The 19,028-nt window shown below is 37.8% G+C and overlaps 1 protein-coding gene across 1 annotated transcript; it reads right to left on the bottom strand.

The window, feature by feature from the left end:
• Window positions 1–67: 67 nt before the first annotated feature.
• Window positions 68–15,559, bottom strand: smarcad1a (SNF2 related chromatin remodeling ATPase with DExD box 1a). The gene is made up of 23 exons (XM_085425771.1): window positions 15,111–15,559; window positions 14,376–14,514; window positions 14,143–14,269; window positions 10,651–10,720; window positions 10,283–10,377; window positions 9,947–10,048; window positions 9,267–9,345; window positions 8,485–9,143; window positions 7,898–8,094; window positions 6,787–6,877; window positions 6,396–6,495; window positions 6,076–6,135; window positions 5,702–5,777; window positions 5,420–5,555; window positions 5,185–5,316; window positions 4,684–4,779; window positions 4,214–4,331; window positions 3,976–4,091; window positions 3,257–3,445; window positions 3,040–3,158; window positions 2,314–2,496; window positions 2,012–2,121; window positions 68–1,175 (listed from the first exon to the last, which is right to left on the bottom strand). The coding sequence occupies exons 1-23, from the start codon at window positions 15,214–15,216 to the stop codon at window positions 1,114–1,116; spliced, it is 3,162 nt and encodes a 1,053-aa protein (XP_085281897.1). The 5' UTR covers window positions 15,217–15,559; the 3' UTR covers window positions 68–1,113.
• Window positions 15,560–19,028: the final 3,469 nt, after the last annotated feature.

The raw sequence follows: 19,028 nt of genomic DNA, 5'->3' as shown, positions 1-19,028 counted from the left end.
GATAATAATAGTTAAAAAAAATTGTCATTGGCTCCCTCTACTGGTGCACTGTTATAGACACCACACAAACAATTATTCCAATATTTATTATTCAGTTTTAACAAGAAACTAAAAAAAACAAACAAACATACACATGACTTAGTAAAAGCTTTTACAGTAACACTTTTACAATAACAACACATTATCTACTTATACAGTACACGAATGCGGCAGCTGCTTCCTTAAATCGAAAAGTCTTCTCTCGGCACGATAATTAAAGGAGTAGAAACAGCTATGAAAGAAATTCAAGCACCATAGGTTTTTTCTTACATACCAGGATAAGAATTAAAATATCTGTATGCTTGATGCAGTCTGCCTTTCCTAAATATGTAATTAGAAGATGACAACAGGATGAAATGTAAGACATTACACTTAACACTGACAGAGTCCATATGCATGTGATGCAGCCACAAATTTTAAATCAGAAATGGTAGAGGAATTTAATGTGAACAACATTTTCAGTATACTTGCTATGAGAACTGTATTTCTCTGAACACGTAAACACTGTATGGAACGGCGGGTAAAAATATATCCACCATTCTCCATGCTCGAACCTTTTTCTTTAAGTCCTAGATTTTAAAATATTTCCTGTATCAAAGTTTGGCAAGTAAGCATCATTCTCCTTACCACCATGTTACTTTTATCTGAATGGGAGCAGTGCAACACTGCATATGTTTAAACTTAAACGACACTTTAATTCTGTCAGACCAGTGTGATAGTGTACTTTAAATACTTTTTTATTACTAAAGATTTAAAAATCACACTTTTTCAAGTTTTTACTGCTTGGTACACTTACAAAATGCAGAGGCTAAAATGCAGTTTATACTGGTCGTGTAGTCAAAGTGAGAGCAAAAACTGTGCGTATGTAAAAACTGTTTTAGGCACAGCTGCCATGTCACACTGTAAATCTGATCTATTGGATTTCAGTGTTTGCATGGCAGTTTATGGTTTACAGCAGTTCTCAAGTACAGACACAATGGTGTTAGCTCAGTCAGAATACTCAAGTCTTCCCGAAATCTCAGGAGACTCCATACAAATGCATTTGTACAGTTTCAAGTTTCACATGTTTGTGTATCACAGTCCCAGTGAGGCTTTGATCAAAGATGCCATATCCTCAGGTATGGTCCCCTCATCACCTAAAGGACAAATCATTTGTTAGCATTATTTTTGCATTATCCTAACCAACTTAGCTAACCCTATTCCAGTTAACAAAAGGCAGGGTACACACTGCAAAAAATATCTACATTTTCCTGTGATTATCTTCTCAACCCTCATTGTTTGCACTTCACCTGCCTAATAATGTTAATCAATTTCCCACATTTTCCACAATAGAATCAGGTTAATCCAATAACTGCTCCTGGAATTCATGCACTTTCCAAACAGAAAAACCCCATAAAACGTGGACCCAGTTTTAAAGTCAGCTGGAGTTTTAGCAGAAATCAAAAGCAAATATTTACAGATGTAGACACTGCAGTCAGAGGCTTTCAACCTTTATCTGAAAAAAATATGTCGTACACATAAGCTAAAGATAGCGGCTGTGGTGTTTAAAAATGTCACTCAAAGACAGAAAGAAGCAAAATAGAGTATCGATTCGGGTGCTCACACAGAGAAAGAGAAGTGTCAGATGGCCAGTAAGTATTACTTGCTAAAATAAAAATTCAAAGTGTCTGCTTGCAGAGCACAGACGTGAGTGAGGGGCAATAATCTCTCTGACAAATTTGGTACTCGTACAAAATTTGCAGGAGTTTATTGTGAAAGCAGCTGACCATGTTTAAAAGAACAGAAGCACACTTTGGGCCTTAAAGGCTAGAACTTCTTAATGAAATCCTCACTACTGTTTTTTTATGTTTTGAGTATTTTTTTCATGTTTATTTTAAAAACCGAAACAAATGCATTTATCTAATTGAATTTATCTACTAGAGAAACCTTCGGTGAAAATAGGTACAGCACATATCTTTAAATATCTCCTTACTTTGTTCAGATGAGATCATGTCCTGCTCCAGCTTTAGTTTCTTGTTGCCCAGTTGCAGGATGCAGTCCTCTATAGTGTCCTTACTGATCAGCTTAATCACCTGTACAGTTCTAATACAGAGAAGTAGATCCATCACTACACACGGCATGTGTGCAACCATACTAACCACAGAATTTCCTCCCAACAGAACCTGCATTGATATTGCAAAATGCTTTTCTGCCCAGTAACTGACATGATAAGGCACAATCACAAGACATTGTTGGGTAAAATATATCTAGGATTGTACACAGATTCCATCTAACCTGGTCTGGCCCACACGGTGACACCTATCCTCTGCTTGTTTGTCATTGTAGGGATTGCAGTCGATGTCATGTAGAATCACAACGTTAGCTGAGGTCAGGTTTATGCCGAGGCCGCCAGCACGGGTTGACAGCAGGAACACAAATATGTCAGGGTCTGTGTTGAACTCATCAATCAACACAATCCTGAAGGAGAAAGAAAACCATTTAACAGCTACAGGTGGGTACAAGCTGAATTGAACAGACATTGGTTCCATTTTGACACATTTTTACCTGATGCAACAGCTAGAATAACAGATGTGCTAAACTTTTCAAACAGCTTAAACTTTAACAAACACTTCTGCAGGATTTAAGGTGCCTTTACTGTAATGTAATATCTGATGTTGTTTAAGTTCCAGTCAAAGTGTCTGTATAGACATCCACATGTGCACAACGTGACCTTTTAGATATTAAATTTAAATCACGTTACAATTTTATTCTACTGGTTTGCAGAACATAGAATATAACTAGAATCTAAGGAGCTTGGGGAAAAAAGTGACTGAAAAGAAGTTTAAAGAAGTCTAGTCGCTTTTCTTTCCAAGCTCCTTAGATAAGCATGACCTATATGACTGAGAACCGCAAGAATGAAGTCCTATAAATAATTTTAAAGGAAAAGATTTAGACCTAATAACATCAAATGCTTGATGCCTTGTTAGCTACAATGATCTTATTTCAATATTTCAAACCCACCTGTCCGCTATGGGTGTGGATCCATCCAGTCTGATGTAACGATGCATAAGATGTTTCAGCAGCACTTCCACAATATCAAGCATCATGGTGAACTGACTGAATAATACCACTCGGTCCCCCTGTATGACGACAGGAAGGTTGTGCTGTAAAAAATCTTAAACCTGTGCTCCAAAAATCTAAAACGTAGAACGAAATGGTTCGGTATATTTCTATCTACCTTCTCTTTAAGTGAGGCCAGCAGCTTTGTAAGGTGGTGGAATTTTCCAGAGTCAAGCAGGAGATCATTTTCAAGCTGGTAGGAGCTGATAGTGGAGTACTGCTGGCACAGACGATTCAGCTCAAAATCTGACATCACCTCCATGTCCTCCTGTATCAGAACAGGATCTGCATCAAAGTGTGTTGGCTCCTGAGGAGAGAGAAAAAGAGACGACCCAAAACGTGTGAAAATGTACTAAATCAAAGTCCAGCATTCAGCTAGTCAACAGCGTACCAGGATCCAAAAACATGATGATGGCAAAGAAATCTAAATGTTTGGTGTTGTGAGCCAAATCTGCAAGCTAAATATCACAACTTGAAGACGTTTCTGGATAACAGAATGAAAAACCAGAATGTCAATAACTTCACGATTCAAAGGTTGTTGTAATGTGTGAAGCAGAGAAAGTGATGTTTTCATGTCATTGGTTGTATTGAACTAATGAGAATCAAATTCCCTTGAAAACCACCAAAAGTGACATTGAACTTGAACACTATCAGCAAAGACTTATTAGGTGATCACTGTGTGCAAAAACAAGGAGTCCTCCAGAACATAGTAGTGATTCGTAGGAAATGTGGACGGAGGGCTCACTGTCTTAGCATGAGCTAATCGATAATTCAGCCAACAAGACAAACAAAACACAATAAAGAACACAAACAGTGGTTGTCGGGGAGTATCCTCACCTTGAGCATAAGCTTGCTCATGGCTTTTAGTTTTTCAGTGGTGTAGTACTGTCTATGAAGCAGAGGGTGGTTGGCCATCTTCCTCAGCTGCATCATCACATTACACAACTCTCGCTCTGAAGAGAAGATGCATGTCAAGAATTATTAATCAAACATTGTTCTATATTACTGTAAAATAGTATCCCGAGTTATACTAAAGAGCTCTAATTCCACCCAGTTCATTTAATGTGGGGCTTACTTTCGCCATTCGTGGTGGATTTGAGTTTTTGAAAGAGGTTCTGGTACAGACCCCGCTGCTTCTCACTCATTGAGCAGAACTCCACAGTCTCTTCCTTTGCTGGAAGCTGCTGAAGGACCTTGGGGGGGGGGGGGGGGGGGGGGGGAAGGAGCACCATTAGTTAATTAGTACATATAATCCCTGTAAATGTGTATGATTAAAACTGTTTGTTAGTTTTTCCTGGAAGCTTATCTTTTAGCCCAATAGTCATTTAAATAAGATCAACTCCAGACAAGAAGGATTTTCATAGAAAGTGTATGAATATTTATTTAATTCTAACTCGATTATTACTTGAAGTTCATTACTATTAAGAGTTTCACACATCTTGGGCAAAAAAAACGAAAGCTGTAATGCAGGCTTTCATTCCAAATACTTGAAATTCTCATAATACTTGTACAGTACAAATGTGCAACTTTCTCAGATTAACTGACCTCGCTCTTGATCCGTCGGAGGATGAAAGGTTTCATGATGAGTTTGGCCTGAGAAATACGATCCCTCTCGAAACGACTCTGCTCTTCATGTGATTTCTAACATGCAATGTAACAAGCAATTTGAGTCAGGAGACAGAACAACAGAACACGTTACTACTAAACAGATTTTGCATGTTCTTCTTGCACTGTTTTAACCTGTGAAACAAAAGATCATGACATTTGTCTGTAATTAAAGTGAAAACCAGGGGACAATGAATAATCAGTTAATTTCAGAGGCTCAAGTTTATTTTCAAACCCTGTTCCTTGATGCAGCACCTGTTTTGGTATTTGAGCTGCTTTAATCACTCAAATTCTTATTTAATAAGAGAAGACATGACCGACTACAGTTTAACAGAAAGAGAAAGGAGTTGCATTTTCTTGTAATTATGGAGTTATTTAGTGCTTAAAAAGTACAAAAAACCCCACTTCTGTCAAAACAAAATCGACTTGACAGACACTTACCATAGAAAACATTTTTGAGAGCTGGGAGGTGGAGCTGGAGAACATAGATGGCATGATGAAGTTCAGAAGAGACATCAGCTCTAAGAGGTTGTTCTGTAACGGAGTTCCTGTCAGCAGCAAGCGATGCTCTGCCTACAGGGAACCAGACAGAAACCGAACCCCGTTAGGCGCAACAAAGAAAAACCACAGTGGTGTTTAAAAAAAAAAAAAAAAGACTACACAGAGGTCAGCTTACATTAATAGCCATAAGATGCCGATAGCGCAAAGAGTTCATGTTCTTCAGCATGTGGCCTTCATCAAAAATGGCATATATCAGCCGCAGCTTACGAAACAGGCTGCGGTCGCTGTCGTTTCCTATTGCCAAGTTATAACTATAAAGAAACAAACAAATGAAATAAAAGCAAAGGTATGAGTGAAAAGTTTCTATCGTTTCCTCCAGGAGCTCATTCTTCACTGCACTAATTCGATCTCCTGGTAGCATGTTTGCTAAAATGATGAGTGATCTGTGTTTGCTTACGTGGTCACAATGACATTGAAGTCAACATCTCCATTCAGGATGTCATGTTTGAGGTAGCGACGATCTTCTATAGATCCTATACAGAATAAAGGAACAAAAACACAATGCTTTGTTTACCAAACTGAGGAAATTAGATTTTTAAGCAAGGTCAGATACAAACATTCTGAAGCAAAAATCAAATGCACAATTTAAAAAAAACTTTTAATTGTGCAAGTGCACACAGCAGACATGTGGCATCCAGCTAAACTTCTAACAATCACCACAGATTATGCATATTTACATGTGAACATCATGCTCCACAGAACACAAATCCTCGAGTTCCTAAAACTGTTTCAGTTAATTTTCTAGCAACACTTAATTAACTATAACCTTACCATAATAGACGAGAACTTTGAGATCTGGACACCAGAGTTTCATCTCTCTGACCCAATTATCTACAAGACAAATTGAAAACAACATAGGTCAGAAATAGTCATTTCTTTAGGTTTTATGTAAATAAAAAGATTCAGATAGAAATATTGAAGTTTGTACCATAAATGTTAATGAAGATAAAAATCTGTGTGTATATTGTTCTGTTTCAATTTTCAAGTTATAATTTCAATAAAGTATCTATCTATGTGGACTATTATTCAAGCTGAAAGATTACACGGTATAAAGTGAAGTGGCAAAGCGCGTGACATGTGGAGTTCATTACCCAGTGTAGAAGAAGGCACAGTGATGAGGTGAGGCCCTTCAATACCATTCTGGTACAGCTGAGCTAGAAATGCTATAGCCTGGATAGTTTTCCCTAAACCCTGCAGGTTGGACAGTGAAAGAGACAAAGCGATACAATCAGACATGAGACACGAACAGTAGCAACAGTGTTCAAACACTTATGTTTGAACACTGTTGTTTCTCAACAATATTAAGAACAAAATGTTGACCAACTGCACAAATCAGTGCTCTCTTGCCATTTTTAGGCTAAAACAACACATTTGCTTTAATTCAGTATCCATATTTATACTTTTTGGGAAGAAAAAAACAAACTTATACAAACTTATGTCGGATTTAACATTTAACAACAGGTCCCAAGCTTATTGCCTCACCATTTCATCAGCAAGGATACCGCTCAATTTGTGTTCATGAAGAAGCAGCAGCCACTTTAGCCCAATTAGCTGATAGGGTTTCAGCTGGAACCTGAAGAACAACAATAATTACAGACTGAGAAAAAGAACTAGGTCTGTCTTTTTTTCCCAAACACACCCTGCATGCATAATTTATGGAGAAATGATGAAAAGCTGTTATAACAGCAGTTAAGGCCAAGTTCATTCTGAGGTCACAAATCACCTCAGTCTTCCTACATTGGTTCCTACACTGTTTGCAAATTCTGCACTTTCCTTCCAACATTGGAGAGTTAAGTTAAAGATCGTTCAGCTTTCACTCAGTAGCAAAAACATTCAGACATTTCTTTCTAATACTCTGCACATCATACTCGCTTGTTTTTTGTATCACATTTGCTTGTCTTATACATTGAAATGACAACAGAAAGCCTCCTTTATCAAGTTACAAAATATTTTTTTAAAGTTCTGTAAAGACATTTTTAACAATCTTGTTATAATAAAGAACTGATTTTTTTTATTACGAAATTTCAATTTTTTTGGTTACAAATTATTGAAACAATCGACAGTTTGCACAAATATCTTGAACTGACCTTCGTCTTTTTATAGAGATACATTCAACAATTGTGCAAACAAAAACCCATTAAAAAAATATAGCATGAAAAGTACAAACAGTGACATCAGTGGAGACATTTAATTTTTTTAAACACTGTTTCACTTCAGCTCTTTATATGTTGTAACTTCATTCTTCCCCATGGCTGACAGATGAACCAATAGCAGTACATGTAAGAGCGGCCCACAGACCGGCTATACCACATATTTTTGACACTTGCCCCAATTTGACAACAGACACTCTCTGCAGATAGTCTGAAGCTCCCCACAACAGCCCACATGCTACCACCACTGAACTATTATTTCCCCATTATTCTTTAACACAGCCTGAACTCTCGGAGACAGTTTTCTTTTAATTTCTAGAAGTACGTTTCAGAATATTTACTTTGAACCCTTGCATTAGAATCTGATGTTGGTCATACTACACAAAAACTTAAGAAATTTAAGATGGTTCACAAACTGTTTTCAAGAATTACACTGTACTCACTGGGTGTTGAGCACTGTGGGCTGTTTCATGGTTCCTGTCCCTTTCTCCATCACTTGAGTGACTTGTTTGACCATTTTTGATGAAATCGTCTCGCATTTGCTCATCAGCCCCAGGACAACCTTCCTCTCCTTGAGGACGACTCTGCAGCCCGCCAGCAAGTCTTCTGAAAGTCCATTGTTCTTATTGAGAACATCAACCTGGAGGAGAAAAACATCAAACAACAATTAACATGACAAATAAATCTGACTAAATATAGAGAGGAGTCATTACTACTCTATTTGTACACATTCTGATAAATCTTATCCATCTTTGCATATTTACCCTCTGATGATAGAGGTGTGGAGAAAAAGAAAACTATTGTGATAAAACTATTGTGCTGAACAGAGCATGTTATCTGCAGAACAAGCCAATACAGCATAAACAAAAGGTTGCATTCAGTCAGATGATTTCAGACTGTGAATACAGCCCTTTGTTTTTATACCTCTTTGGACAAAAACTCTATCAAACTGTTTTATTTAACATAAATAATCTGCTGGAAATCTATTTGTGGTTTCATGCTTCTTGTTTAGAAACACATGGCCTCTTACCAAGCTTTTCCAGCTTTTAAAGGGTCTCAGTTCCACAATTTTCTGTGCCTTTTTAATGGAGCACCCAGACATTAGTGACAGTTCGTCTAGTGATGCATCCTGGAAGAATGCAAGAATCTCCCTCTTCACTTCTGTCAAGCCTACTTTAGAGTCCAGCTCATCATCTGAATCCTCAAACTCGCTGCTTACTGGGTCTTCATAGTCGTTTTCGCCCTCTGAACTGACATGTTCATCGGAGGCACGCGCCTTCCTCTTTCTCTCTGCCGCCTGCTTCTTAGCTATGCTGGTTCCACTGGCAAATCTGGACAAAGTCTGGGCAGCAGATAAAGAGGAAGAGGACTTCAGCGAGGAAGAGGTAGTAGTTTTGTTGGCAGAGGATGATGAAGCCGCTGGACCAGATTTTCTTACAATCCAAGAAGACAGAGTGGCACTTTTCTCTTTGGAGTCTTCGTTGTCTTCCAAGTCAGAATCATCTTCACTGTCCATTGTATTTTCAGAATCATCTGTACTGTCATCCTCCGTTTCACTGACATGGTCTTGCCTCTTTTCAGCATTTTTCTGGTCTTTTCGGGGCCTCAGCTCTCTCTTTGACTCGTCTTTCTTCTTTGATTTGCTGGATACCTTTCCTTCTGACCCATGCGAGCTGAAACTTGTATTATCTAATATCAGAAAACAAACGGAGGTTTCAGAACCAGTTAAGCACTTCAACATTAAATTGAAAGTACATATAAACTGCTTGTTAAACAGTGAAAATATTCAGATGACAGCTGTTGTGTTTGCACCTGTGTCTGAGAACATCTGTAGAACCTGCAGAGCATCTTCAAAATTAAAGTCATGTTCCTGCAGCACCATCCTCAGCTCCTACAACACACAGACTACGGATCAGTCGTCAAACTAACACAAAACATTGTTTCAGAAACAGCTGTAATTTTGACCGACTTCCTTTTCTTACTATTTTGTGTCGATGTAATTTTCTTTGAACTCATCAGTAAATGTTCAACTACAACTTCTCCACCTTTATACGGTGCTTAATACATTTATTAGGGGATGAAAACAAACATTTTAGAAATCTTGTTTTAAACAAAAACTTTCACTTAAAGACATTGTACATACTGGTGGATAGACCATTGTAGAAGGCAGCTGTGGTAAAAACCATACACTTGGTCATGGTCTAATAAATTTGTCAAGCACTGTATGTATATTTTAAGTTTACTTGTTGGCCTTCTAGGACTGTGGCATGTAAAAAAGAAGGCAGAGCCAGAAGGGGAATTCCCAGGGTGGAATTGAACCAGGACACTACAGCAAGGGTTGCCTTCTCACCAGCCGAACTAAAGTGGCACATTGACACATTTACTTTTTACTGCAGTGTTGCAGGCCATTTTATACAGTTTTTGTAACATATTTTTTACATCAGTGGAAATGTTAATTGCGACATTGTGAATTTAAGACGTCTCTCACTCACCTCCTTGTCCTGGTCAGGAAATTTCTTCTGCAGTCTTCTGACCATAGATGCCTGCTTCTCCCAGCTTGGCTCTTTGTCCTCATTTTCTTCCTCATCAGAGGCCTGTCCGTTAAAAAATGCAATAAAATTACCATTTTAATTTACAAAAAACCAAAACAAAGCAGGAGTCAGTTCTTGTAAACCACGCTTTTGTTCTGTTTAAAAGAAAATTAAAGTATTCCCAGTGTTCTGTGCACACTGTTTTCATGCTGTATCATGACTGAAGTCACCATTAGTGTCGCAAAGATGCACAATTCTTCCCATTTTAAACTATTAAGACACAGTTAGAAGGCTTACCGCTGATGGTTTTGTCTTCTTGCTAGGTTGAATCTCAACACTGTCTTTAGAGCTGCTGCTTCCATCCTGCTTTCTCTTCCTGCTTTGACTCGGGCCTGAGAGGACAAAACAGACAGTGTTCCTAATAAATCTAACTAATTAAGAAACAGATCTATCTACTTTAATCACTTTAAGAGGATGTTATTTTTACAATAACATGCTCATATATTTGGAATAATTATTTTTCACACCTAATAATTGCTTCTTTTTTTCTTTTTACTCTTACTTACTCTCTATAGGTTTAGATTTGGTATATTCTTTGTAGAACTAAAGATTTCCCTTTAAGTTATAAAATAAACCTCAATATGAAAAGTAAAATAAATACTTACCTTCTTTATCACCATATTTTAAAAGGCAAGCAGCTACAGCCCCATCCAGTGTGCTTGTACTTTCAACGATCTGAAAGGAAAACCGAACGGATCATCTCTAATGAACAGTGACTACATTTGAAGTGGCTAATATATAAATACAGTTTTCAATCACCATTATAAATATTACATTTGGGAAGGGTGCTGAAAAACCAGGCAGCAGGCTGGTTCTGATTTTTAAACACTAAATAATTTCTAAAGCAAACATAAAAAATATAGAACTTATTTTAGGTATTCTCTATGAAGAAGTTATATTCAATGCTAGCAGTTTACAGGCCACACACAAATTTAACTAAAGTAAATGAACATGGGTTAAAGAAAATCAATCGTAAACATTAGTGGGCTGATTATTTACTGAGCAAAGAATTAGCTAAAAAAAAAAAAAAAAAAAAAAAAAAAAAAAAAAAATGTAGCCTGAAATGGACAGACCATTGAGCTCTTATTGGCACAAAAAAACCCATTCACCCCTAATGTTTTATACTTGGCAACTGGCATTAATGCATAAAGATACTAGGGCTTCCACAAACGATTATTTTGATAGTTGACTAGTCACCAATTAATTTTGCGATTAGTCGGCTAATCAGATCATGCATCCATTGGACGTAACACGTACAACTTATTGACTATGTGCACGTTAGCATATGCTACTTCCGGTGCGGAAACTGCTGTGGGGAGCTTTGTTTCCGGTGTCCTATTCGCGCCTGGTTTACGGTCCAAAACAAGTTAAGCAAATGAATGAATCAAGCGGCGATTTACATTTCTATAGATGTCTTGGGCATTTACCCAATATACTGTATCTGTAAATGATGTTCATCGACTTGTCGATATTTTTTCCCCCGCACCTCAGAGCAAAAGAGAAAAGGGATTCAAATTAGGGCTGGGCGATATGACCCAAAATTCATATCTCGATATTTTTTAGCTGGATGGCGATATAAGATATATATCTTGATATATTTTTTTAAAGCCATAAAGTAAGAACAAAAAGAGAGTTCTTAGTCAAAGCTGTGTCCCAGATGTCACACAGGCACTTTTATTAACATAGAGCAGATGTACATAAAATTTACTCAAAACTAAATTATGAGCATTTATTAAATAATAATGCTCCATAAATAAAAGAAAACAATGTTGTTTTTGTGCATAACAAAAAGCTCACAATTGTGCAGTCAAAATGTAAACTAAAAGACGCTGAGCATAATAACAAAGACAGATTTCACAGCTGCTCTGTTCCCAACTTGTACTGCGTGACTGACAGCCTGGAGTTTTTAAATCCGCTTCGCAACCACGTCTCTTAACAGGTGCCATTTATGGTCCTTATACACAGGGTAATATTACGTTGAAGCACAGTACGTATCACTCCGCGAGGCTCAGCCGTAATGCTCCGACAATCCATCAAGCGGTGCAGCTCCGTAGCTTACCAAAGTCATACTAAAACATTTTTTGACAGATTGCTGAGCGCCGTGTTCCACATAAAATCGGTTCGCGGCCATCAAGCACAACCAGAATTCATACATAAGGCGCGCTGTCAACTTTTGAGAAAATGAAAGGATTTTAGTCCGTGCAGCACCTCTGGGCTGCATGGCGTTAGCGTGGTTAGCTCGTTAGCGTGGTTAGCTAGCTAACACACTGACGCCGTCCAGCCCCACGCACGGGGCGATGCGCAGTAACTCGTTAACGGAGATTTGCCGTGTCCATCTTGTCGCTTCCTGCAGGTGAAGCGATGGGGGAGGAGGGGGAGTTGTGTTCAGTGAAGGAGAGGCGAGGCCGAGTAACGTTGCGTAAAGACGAAAGTGGACGAAAGAGAGGCAAACTTGTGGCTCCACAAGTATAATTATAACGTAACATAGACTATATCGATATAAAGGATATTGTCACATCTTATATCTCGTATAAAAATATATCGATATTTTTTAAAAACTCGATATATCGCCCAGCTCTAAAAATGTTATATTTCTCAGCTGTCCCTCGTTTATCGTGGGTGTTATGTTCTAAAAATAATCAGCCATAGGTGAAATCAAGTAGCCAATTTTATTTTTTGACGGTGCAAAACATTTCGTGGACATACAGGACACAAGGTGACGTAAAAAAAATAAGCATGCAAACTTGCACTAAAAAATCTGCGAAACAGCGAGGTGAAATGTGAACCGTGTTATAGCGAGGGACCGCTGTAATTTTTAAGGTAAGTCACAACATACCCTTCGTAAATACTAATGTATAAAAACCGTTACCAGCAATCATTCATTTTTGTGTGGCTTTTTTCACGGTTTGTTAACATGCTGTGTATGTGTGTACTTGACTAGCTGATCTTGACATAACGGGGGAAACATCTGGTTTGACTATTCTTCCCCTGTAGTTTGAATGCTGAACATTTGCCTGTTTAAATCATAAGACCAGTCACTATACAGAGATGTGCTTCTGAATGTGGACGATGTGTCTTCTGCTGCAGTGATGCAGTTCTGCTTGTGTTGAGTGATGTAAACAACTGATCGATCTAAACTCTTTAAACGTCAAAATTGATCATTAGATTTTTTATGACACAACAGTGGTGAGTGTTCCCACCTTCTGCTCTTTGTAACTTAACGCGATCTTTCCGTTTTGGACATGATTTTGGAGTATATCTTCGCAGTAGCGATTGACCGCAAAGTAAAGCTACCGGAAATGTACAACCCCACATCCAGTCTCAAACCAGGAAGTTAGCATTTTCTCGTGCACAGGATCAATTGAACCAGCATGCATCTGCTCTTATATAACTATCATTAGCTTACAGCTTTAAGTGTTTAAGGTATGTCCTAACTAAAAATAAAGACAAGATGGTAGTTTATTAAATTTTCATGAAATTTGCTGATTGTTTCAGCTAAGTTTAATAAACTCCTTGCTATCTAAAATATAACGGGACACCGGAGTATATTCTCGAGCATCTCACACTTCTGATAATCAGTTGTCTTCTTGACATTTATTCAGCTGTGTAAAAACTAACTTTAATCTCAGCCAAACCGATTTAGTGCTGTAAATCGGTTACTGCCGAAGTAGTGCTGTCTTGATAAACTGAGCAGATATTTGAGGTTTACACAGCTACATTCTTGTCTGAACATATATTAAATGTTTATTTTGTGACCCAGAAAGAATAAGAGTAATATTAAAACTAACTAGCTGCCGCCATTGTTGGAAACTGAGCTGGGTTGTGCTATGAATTCTGGGACAGGGCTACTTCTTCTTCTTCGGGGTTTAACAGCAGCTGGTATCCTTGTACATGCAGTGCTGCCATCTTCTGTTTCAGTCCGTTATTACACTCTTAAATCCTACTTCTTATTCCTGCGTCTGTTGTGATCTTACAAAGCTTCAAACGACAGGTCGACTATTAAATCAGTCGTCAACGATTTTGATAGTTGACGTAATCGTGACTAGTTGACTAATCGTGGCATCCCTAAAAGATACAAAACTTTTATTGAAACTCACCTCCAGCGCATCCAGTCTTGTCAGCTCAGGAAACATCTCCATTAGTCTGTTCAATTTGTCATCCAATTCATTGTCCACATCCGTATCATCCAGCACTACAATTTGGGATGCTTTACCAGCAGGCTTGCTATAAAAGAAAGATAACAACTCTAAAATATGCAGTGGATCAGTGAATGAATGCATACATTTGGGGGGAAAAAAAATAATTACTAGTTATTTTAGCATATACACACTTGGAGTTTTTTGTTAACGACATCTTGGTTTTTGGTTCAGAAATGACTTCATCCTCCTCTAAATCAATAGTAAAGACTTCCTCAAAAACAACTCCTCGGGCGACGGATTTTGGTGGGGCTTTGACAGGCTTTGTCTGAGCTGGGGGGAAAAAAGACAGCAGAAACATGTTGGTAGATGTTTTCCTAACAGCAGACAAAGAAATTTCATTCGATATATTAAAATTAATGTTTGCAGGAAAAATACCAGTGAAGAAGACCAGTGATACTACAAATTGTATGACACATGTCTGCTTTTACGTTTTTCTTGGCAAAACATGGAACATAACCACATGCATGGAACTACTTGAAGTTAAAGAAGGTGGATATGAAAAGGACCAAATCCTGAAATTATGGTTGACTTGTGAACCCTGGTACACAAGACATCATCATAATACTGAGCTTAGTGTTTGTATGCTGCTAAAAGATGAAGATTAGACTGACATCACCTCAAATCTCTAATAGGATTTCTGAAATGGCTTAACAATTGTTGTCTTTTATGCTGTAGGTGTAATATTTGATTGTGTAAATGGCCAGCTATAGATTGAAAGAATTATTTCTAAATATCTACCTCAATACTGCTGCGGGGGGAAGCCATGCTGAGCTGTTAAAGTGATACAGGTCATGCTAACGATAGCATTTCAACACATCTAGCTATCAGCAATGCAGAGCTAGCCTTTACACGTAGCTGCTGGTTACCTGGTTTGTTCTCCTTTTCAGACTCTGGACTTTTTGACCCGTTAACCTGGTCCTTGCTGCATGCCCTCTCATCAAAACGGAACCGGTCTAAATTGAAGAGACTCATTTTACCAGGTCCTTTATGTGCCTGACAGCGGCACTTCTTTGTCTCTTCCTACTCAGCCGTATTTTTTTCCTGTTCAGCCGTACGAAGCACAACGTGATGCACGATGTGAGTCCGCTAACTAGCACCAGATATTAGCATAGAGGGTAAGAAAGCTGTGTCACTGCTCCGTTTTTAACGGCATTAGCTTAAAATTGATCGGTAATGTCACACGGGTTTTGTAACAAAGAAAACGGTTAAACTCCCGAGTTATGTATGCTGCATCCCTACTATACCCGGTTTCCCGCGAACTCCCTCGGCCCTGGAGGAATCCGAGCCGGCACAGCTCATTGGTAAGAGGAAGAAGTGGGCGGAAACTCATCGGTAAGTCAAGATGGTACTCTGTAGCATACTTCCGCTTTCGCTCACATTGAGTTTTACAGGGCTAATGGTAATGTAATGAGTGTCAGCGTCTCATCGCGAATATAAATACATATGAATGCATCCGTGAGGTATCACGGCGTTTTCCTTTCCACTAGTGGGCAGAAGAGAAGGAGGTTCATTATTTTCACGGCAGTGTTGACGTCGCTTATGAAATCACTGATGTATAAAATTACACACCCGGTAGCACTTGTGGGTAACCATATCATTTGAATGTATGGATCATTAACTGCAATATGCACTTTGTTTTAAATTGTCTGGGTATGAGCTAATTACAAAGATACAGACATGTCTTTCTAAATTGTAATTACTATGCAATTTACAGGTACTAGCCAAGTCCATGAAATTTGTTTAGAATGGGGTCGTCGGTTTTTACAGAGCGTTGACAATGAGCAATTCTAAGTAAATCGTGGTGCAATATTAATAATGATGATAACAATAATGATAATAATAATTTCCATCATGAACATCAAACTGCTGGATGTACTGTGAAAACAAATAGCATTGCATGCCTACAGGGAATGCCTGTTTTTGTGAACCCAGATTTGTCTTGGAAGGATATGTTCTGTTTTCATTAATGTATTTATTACCATCAAAGCAATAATAACTTATTTCTTCTGCATTTAACCATCCAACACGAGAACTCTTAATGGGAAATATAAATATAAATTTATATTGGGAATATACATTTTTTCCCAAAGTCTTCTAAATACAACAAATTTTCCTGCTCTATATGCCATTTATCCCCAGATAATACCCAATATGTAAAATCTGGCTCTGTCAGGAGAAGGCTCTTATCCCCTGACTTGACGCATGAAGTCCTTAGAAACTCTTTTTTTTCTAAATTTTGCTTTTAAGGAGCCAGACTTTATTGTATATTTGAAATTGTGCTTGAGTGCTTTAGGATTTCTGAAGAGCTTTCAAGGTTTTTATTTGGGCAAAGGCAGATTTTCCACTCATTTTTAGTTCAGTCCTTCCTTCTACCTTACCATTTTCAAATGAATGGAGTTTTGTTGTAGTCGTTTCTTAAGCCACTTAACACTAACACAATGGCTTGACCAATGAATCATTCAAGCACAAAAACACACCTAATTGCAGGCATGAACGAGTGTTCACATAGCAGACCATTTAGCAAAGAATAGCAAAGCATCTGATCAGGGATGGCTTCACTTTTCAGCATGACAGTGAGCTCCAACACACTGCCAATGCAGTAAAAGCATACCTGGAAGGAGAGGCCAGACCTCAACATTATAAAAGCAGTGTGGGATCATCTTGAACTCAAAGAATGTTTTTTTTCTAATTTACTTAAGTAGTTTCACACAACTATGTTTAGTAACTCATATGAAACATCTTAATTTTGACTTTATTTATCTGTTATTTCAGTTAAATACTGTAAATACTCAATGCCTTTACATTCACTCAGTTTAAAAATTTAGAGTACAACAGTCAATTTCTTTGGAGTTACTCAACACAGTTGGGTGGAAAAATTTGAAATAACCTTTTTAATTTTACTTAAATAACACAAATAACTTAAGTAAACTTAAAAAAAACTCATATGTTAAGTAAATCCAACTGAAGAGGATATTTTAAAACCAACAATAGTGAGATTTCATTGTGTGTGTGTGTGTGTGTGTGTGTGTGTGTGTGTGTGTGTGTGTGTGTGTGTGTGTGTGAGTGATACCAAAGCCTGTTACATTTGTACAAACTCTGTTCTAGCTTTATATCCTGTATTTCCATGTACTGTACGGTTAGCAGTGTTTCCATGAATTCCTGCAGCTATTTTCCCATCTTCCCAATGAAAGGGGTGGCTCAAGACTTTCACAAAGTACAGTGTATAAAACACATTTAGATCAAATGTATTGATGCATTTTTGCAATAAATATACAAGATGTTTAAACTTATTTTGTCCTTATAATCTGATAAATATCCCGTTACTCAGCAACCAAATCCCCCAGAGTTTAAAAACGAAAAAAATGAAAAAGTGCCAAACACTGTCACACATTCACAGATCAGCAGGTGGCAGCAGATACATTTTTTTTTAGATGGGGTAAAGGACTACAAAGTTTCCTTCACTTCCTTTTGTAACTTCAGCATCCTCTGGAGGTGTGTTCTCTTTGCTCTCATTTAAGTACCACTTTGGGAGAATACAGTTTGTTCATCCTTATATATTAAAAAAAACCTATCATTATACAGTCCTAGAACTGTCAAACTAGTTCTTCTATATTAAATCTCTGTGTGCAAGGTACAGCCCATTTTAATGGGCGCAGAAACAATAAAGTTGTTAAAGAAATAACAACTTTATTGTCAATTGCCAATTTTCTGGCATTAGATGAAGATCACAGTGATAATTTAAATAACTGATGTATTTGTGGAAACTGATGTATCTGGTGTTTCTTTTTTGTTGTCGGATGGATGTTTCAGTATCTGCTATGCTACAGGAGATCAAGAAAGGAAGAATTGAAGCATGCTTTGTTTCAGTTCAGAGAATTCCACCGGTTCACTTAAAAGTGATACTCAGACGCTTTTAAGTGATATTACTTAGCAGTAACTGCAGACCATTGGGAGCGGAGCAGGCACTCACCTGTTATTGGTGTGTACTTGAAGCTATTTTTATGTAAGGTAGCATAATAATAACAATCATCAAGTGAGTATTGGGCTTCTGCAGATTTTTTTTTTTTTGGTTGACAGGTTATTTAATCAGCTGACCTTTGCTGCTGCTCTCTCTTAAGCCACATAATTCAGTATATTAACATAAGTTACATAAAATGTCATGCCTGTTTAAATGGTAAGTGGCCTGCATTTGTAAAGCACTTTACTTTGTTCCTGAGGACCCCAAAGCGCTTTACACTACATTTAGTCGTTCACCCATTCACACACTGGTGATGGGATTGGGGAAGGATATTTGGCATGCAGCCTGGGATCGAACCACCAATCTTCTGATTAGTGGCTGACCTGCTCTGCCACCTGAGCTACAGCCACCCCAAACCCGAGCCAAGGTTTAAATAAAAAAATAACAAGGGTGTTATGTTCTCTCTTATAACTTAACTGCTATGGTAACAACACCTTTTTGTTGAAGTAACTTACTTTATTTAACATGTTTTGCAAGGGCGCAGGCATATCAATGCGCACATACACCACACTTGGTGTTCTCTATTTTATAACATAAAGTAGTACCACTACACAATATATTGCTTTTACTAAATACATAACAAAGGGAAACTAAAGAGGGTCATAAATTCAAATTATATTGGCTGTGCAAATAAAATATATAAATTTTTCTTTTTAGTCCTGCACTTTGTAGATGTTCTTTGTGCACTTGTCTCACAGCTGGCTCAAAGAAAGCAAAGTTATTTATTTCCATTACAAGTTAAAAATGTTGCTTTCTAACAAATCTT

The sequence above is a fragment of the Rhamphochromis longiceps genome, linkage group LG12, assembly GCF_057381845.1.
Source record: "Rhamphochromis longiceps isolate RC_006_pf linkage group LG12, R_longiceps_female_GT1.1, whole genome shotgun sequence".
Classification (NCBI taxonomy): domain Eukaryota; kingdom Metazoa; phylum Chordata; class Actinopteri; order Cichliformes; family Cichlidae; genus Rhamphochromis; species Rhamphochromis longiceps.
The sequence above is the reverse complement of the archived record's forward strand: the minus strand, read 5'-3'. Positions and strand labels throughout refer to the sequence as shown.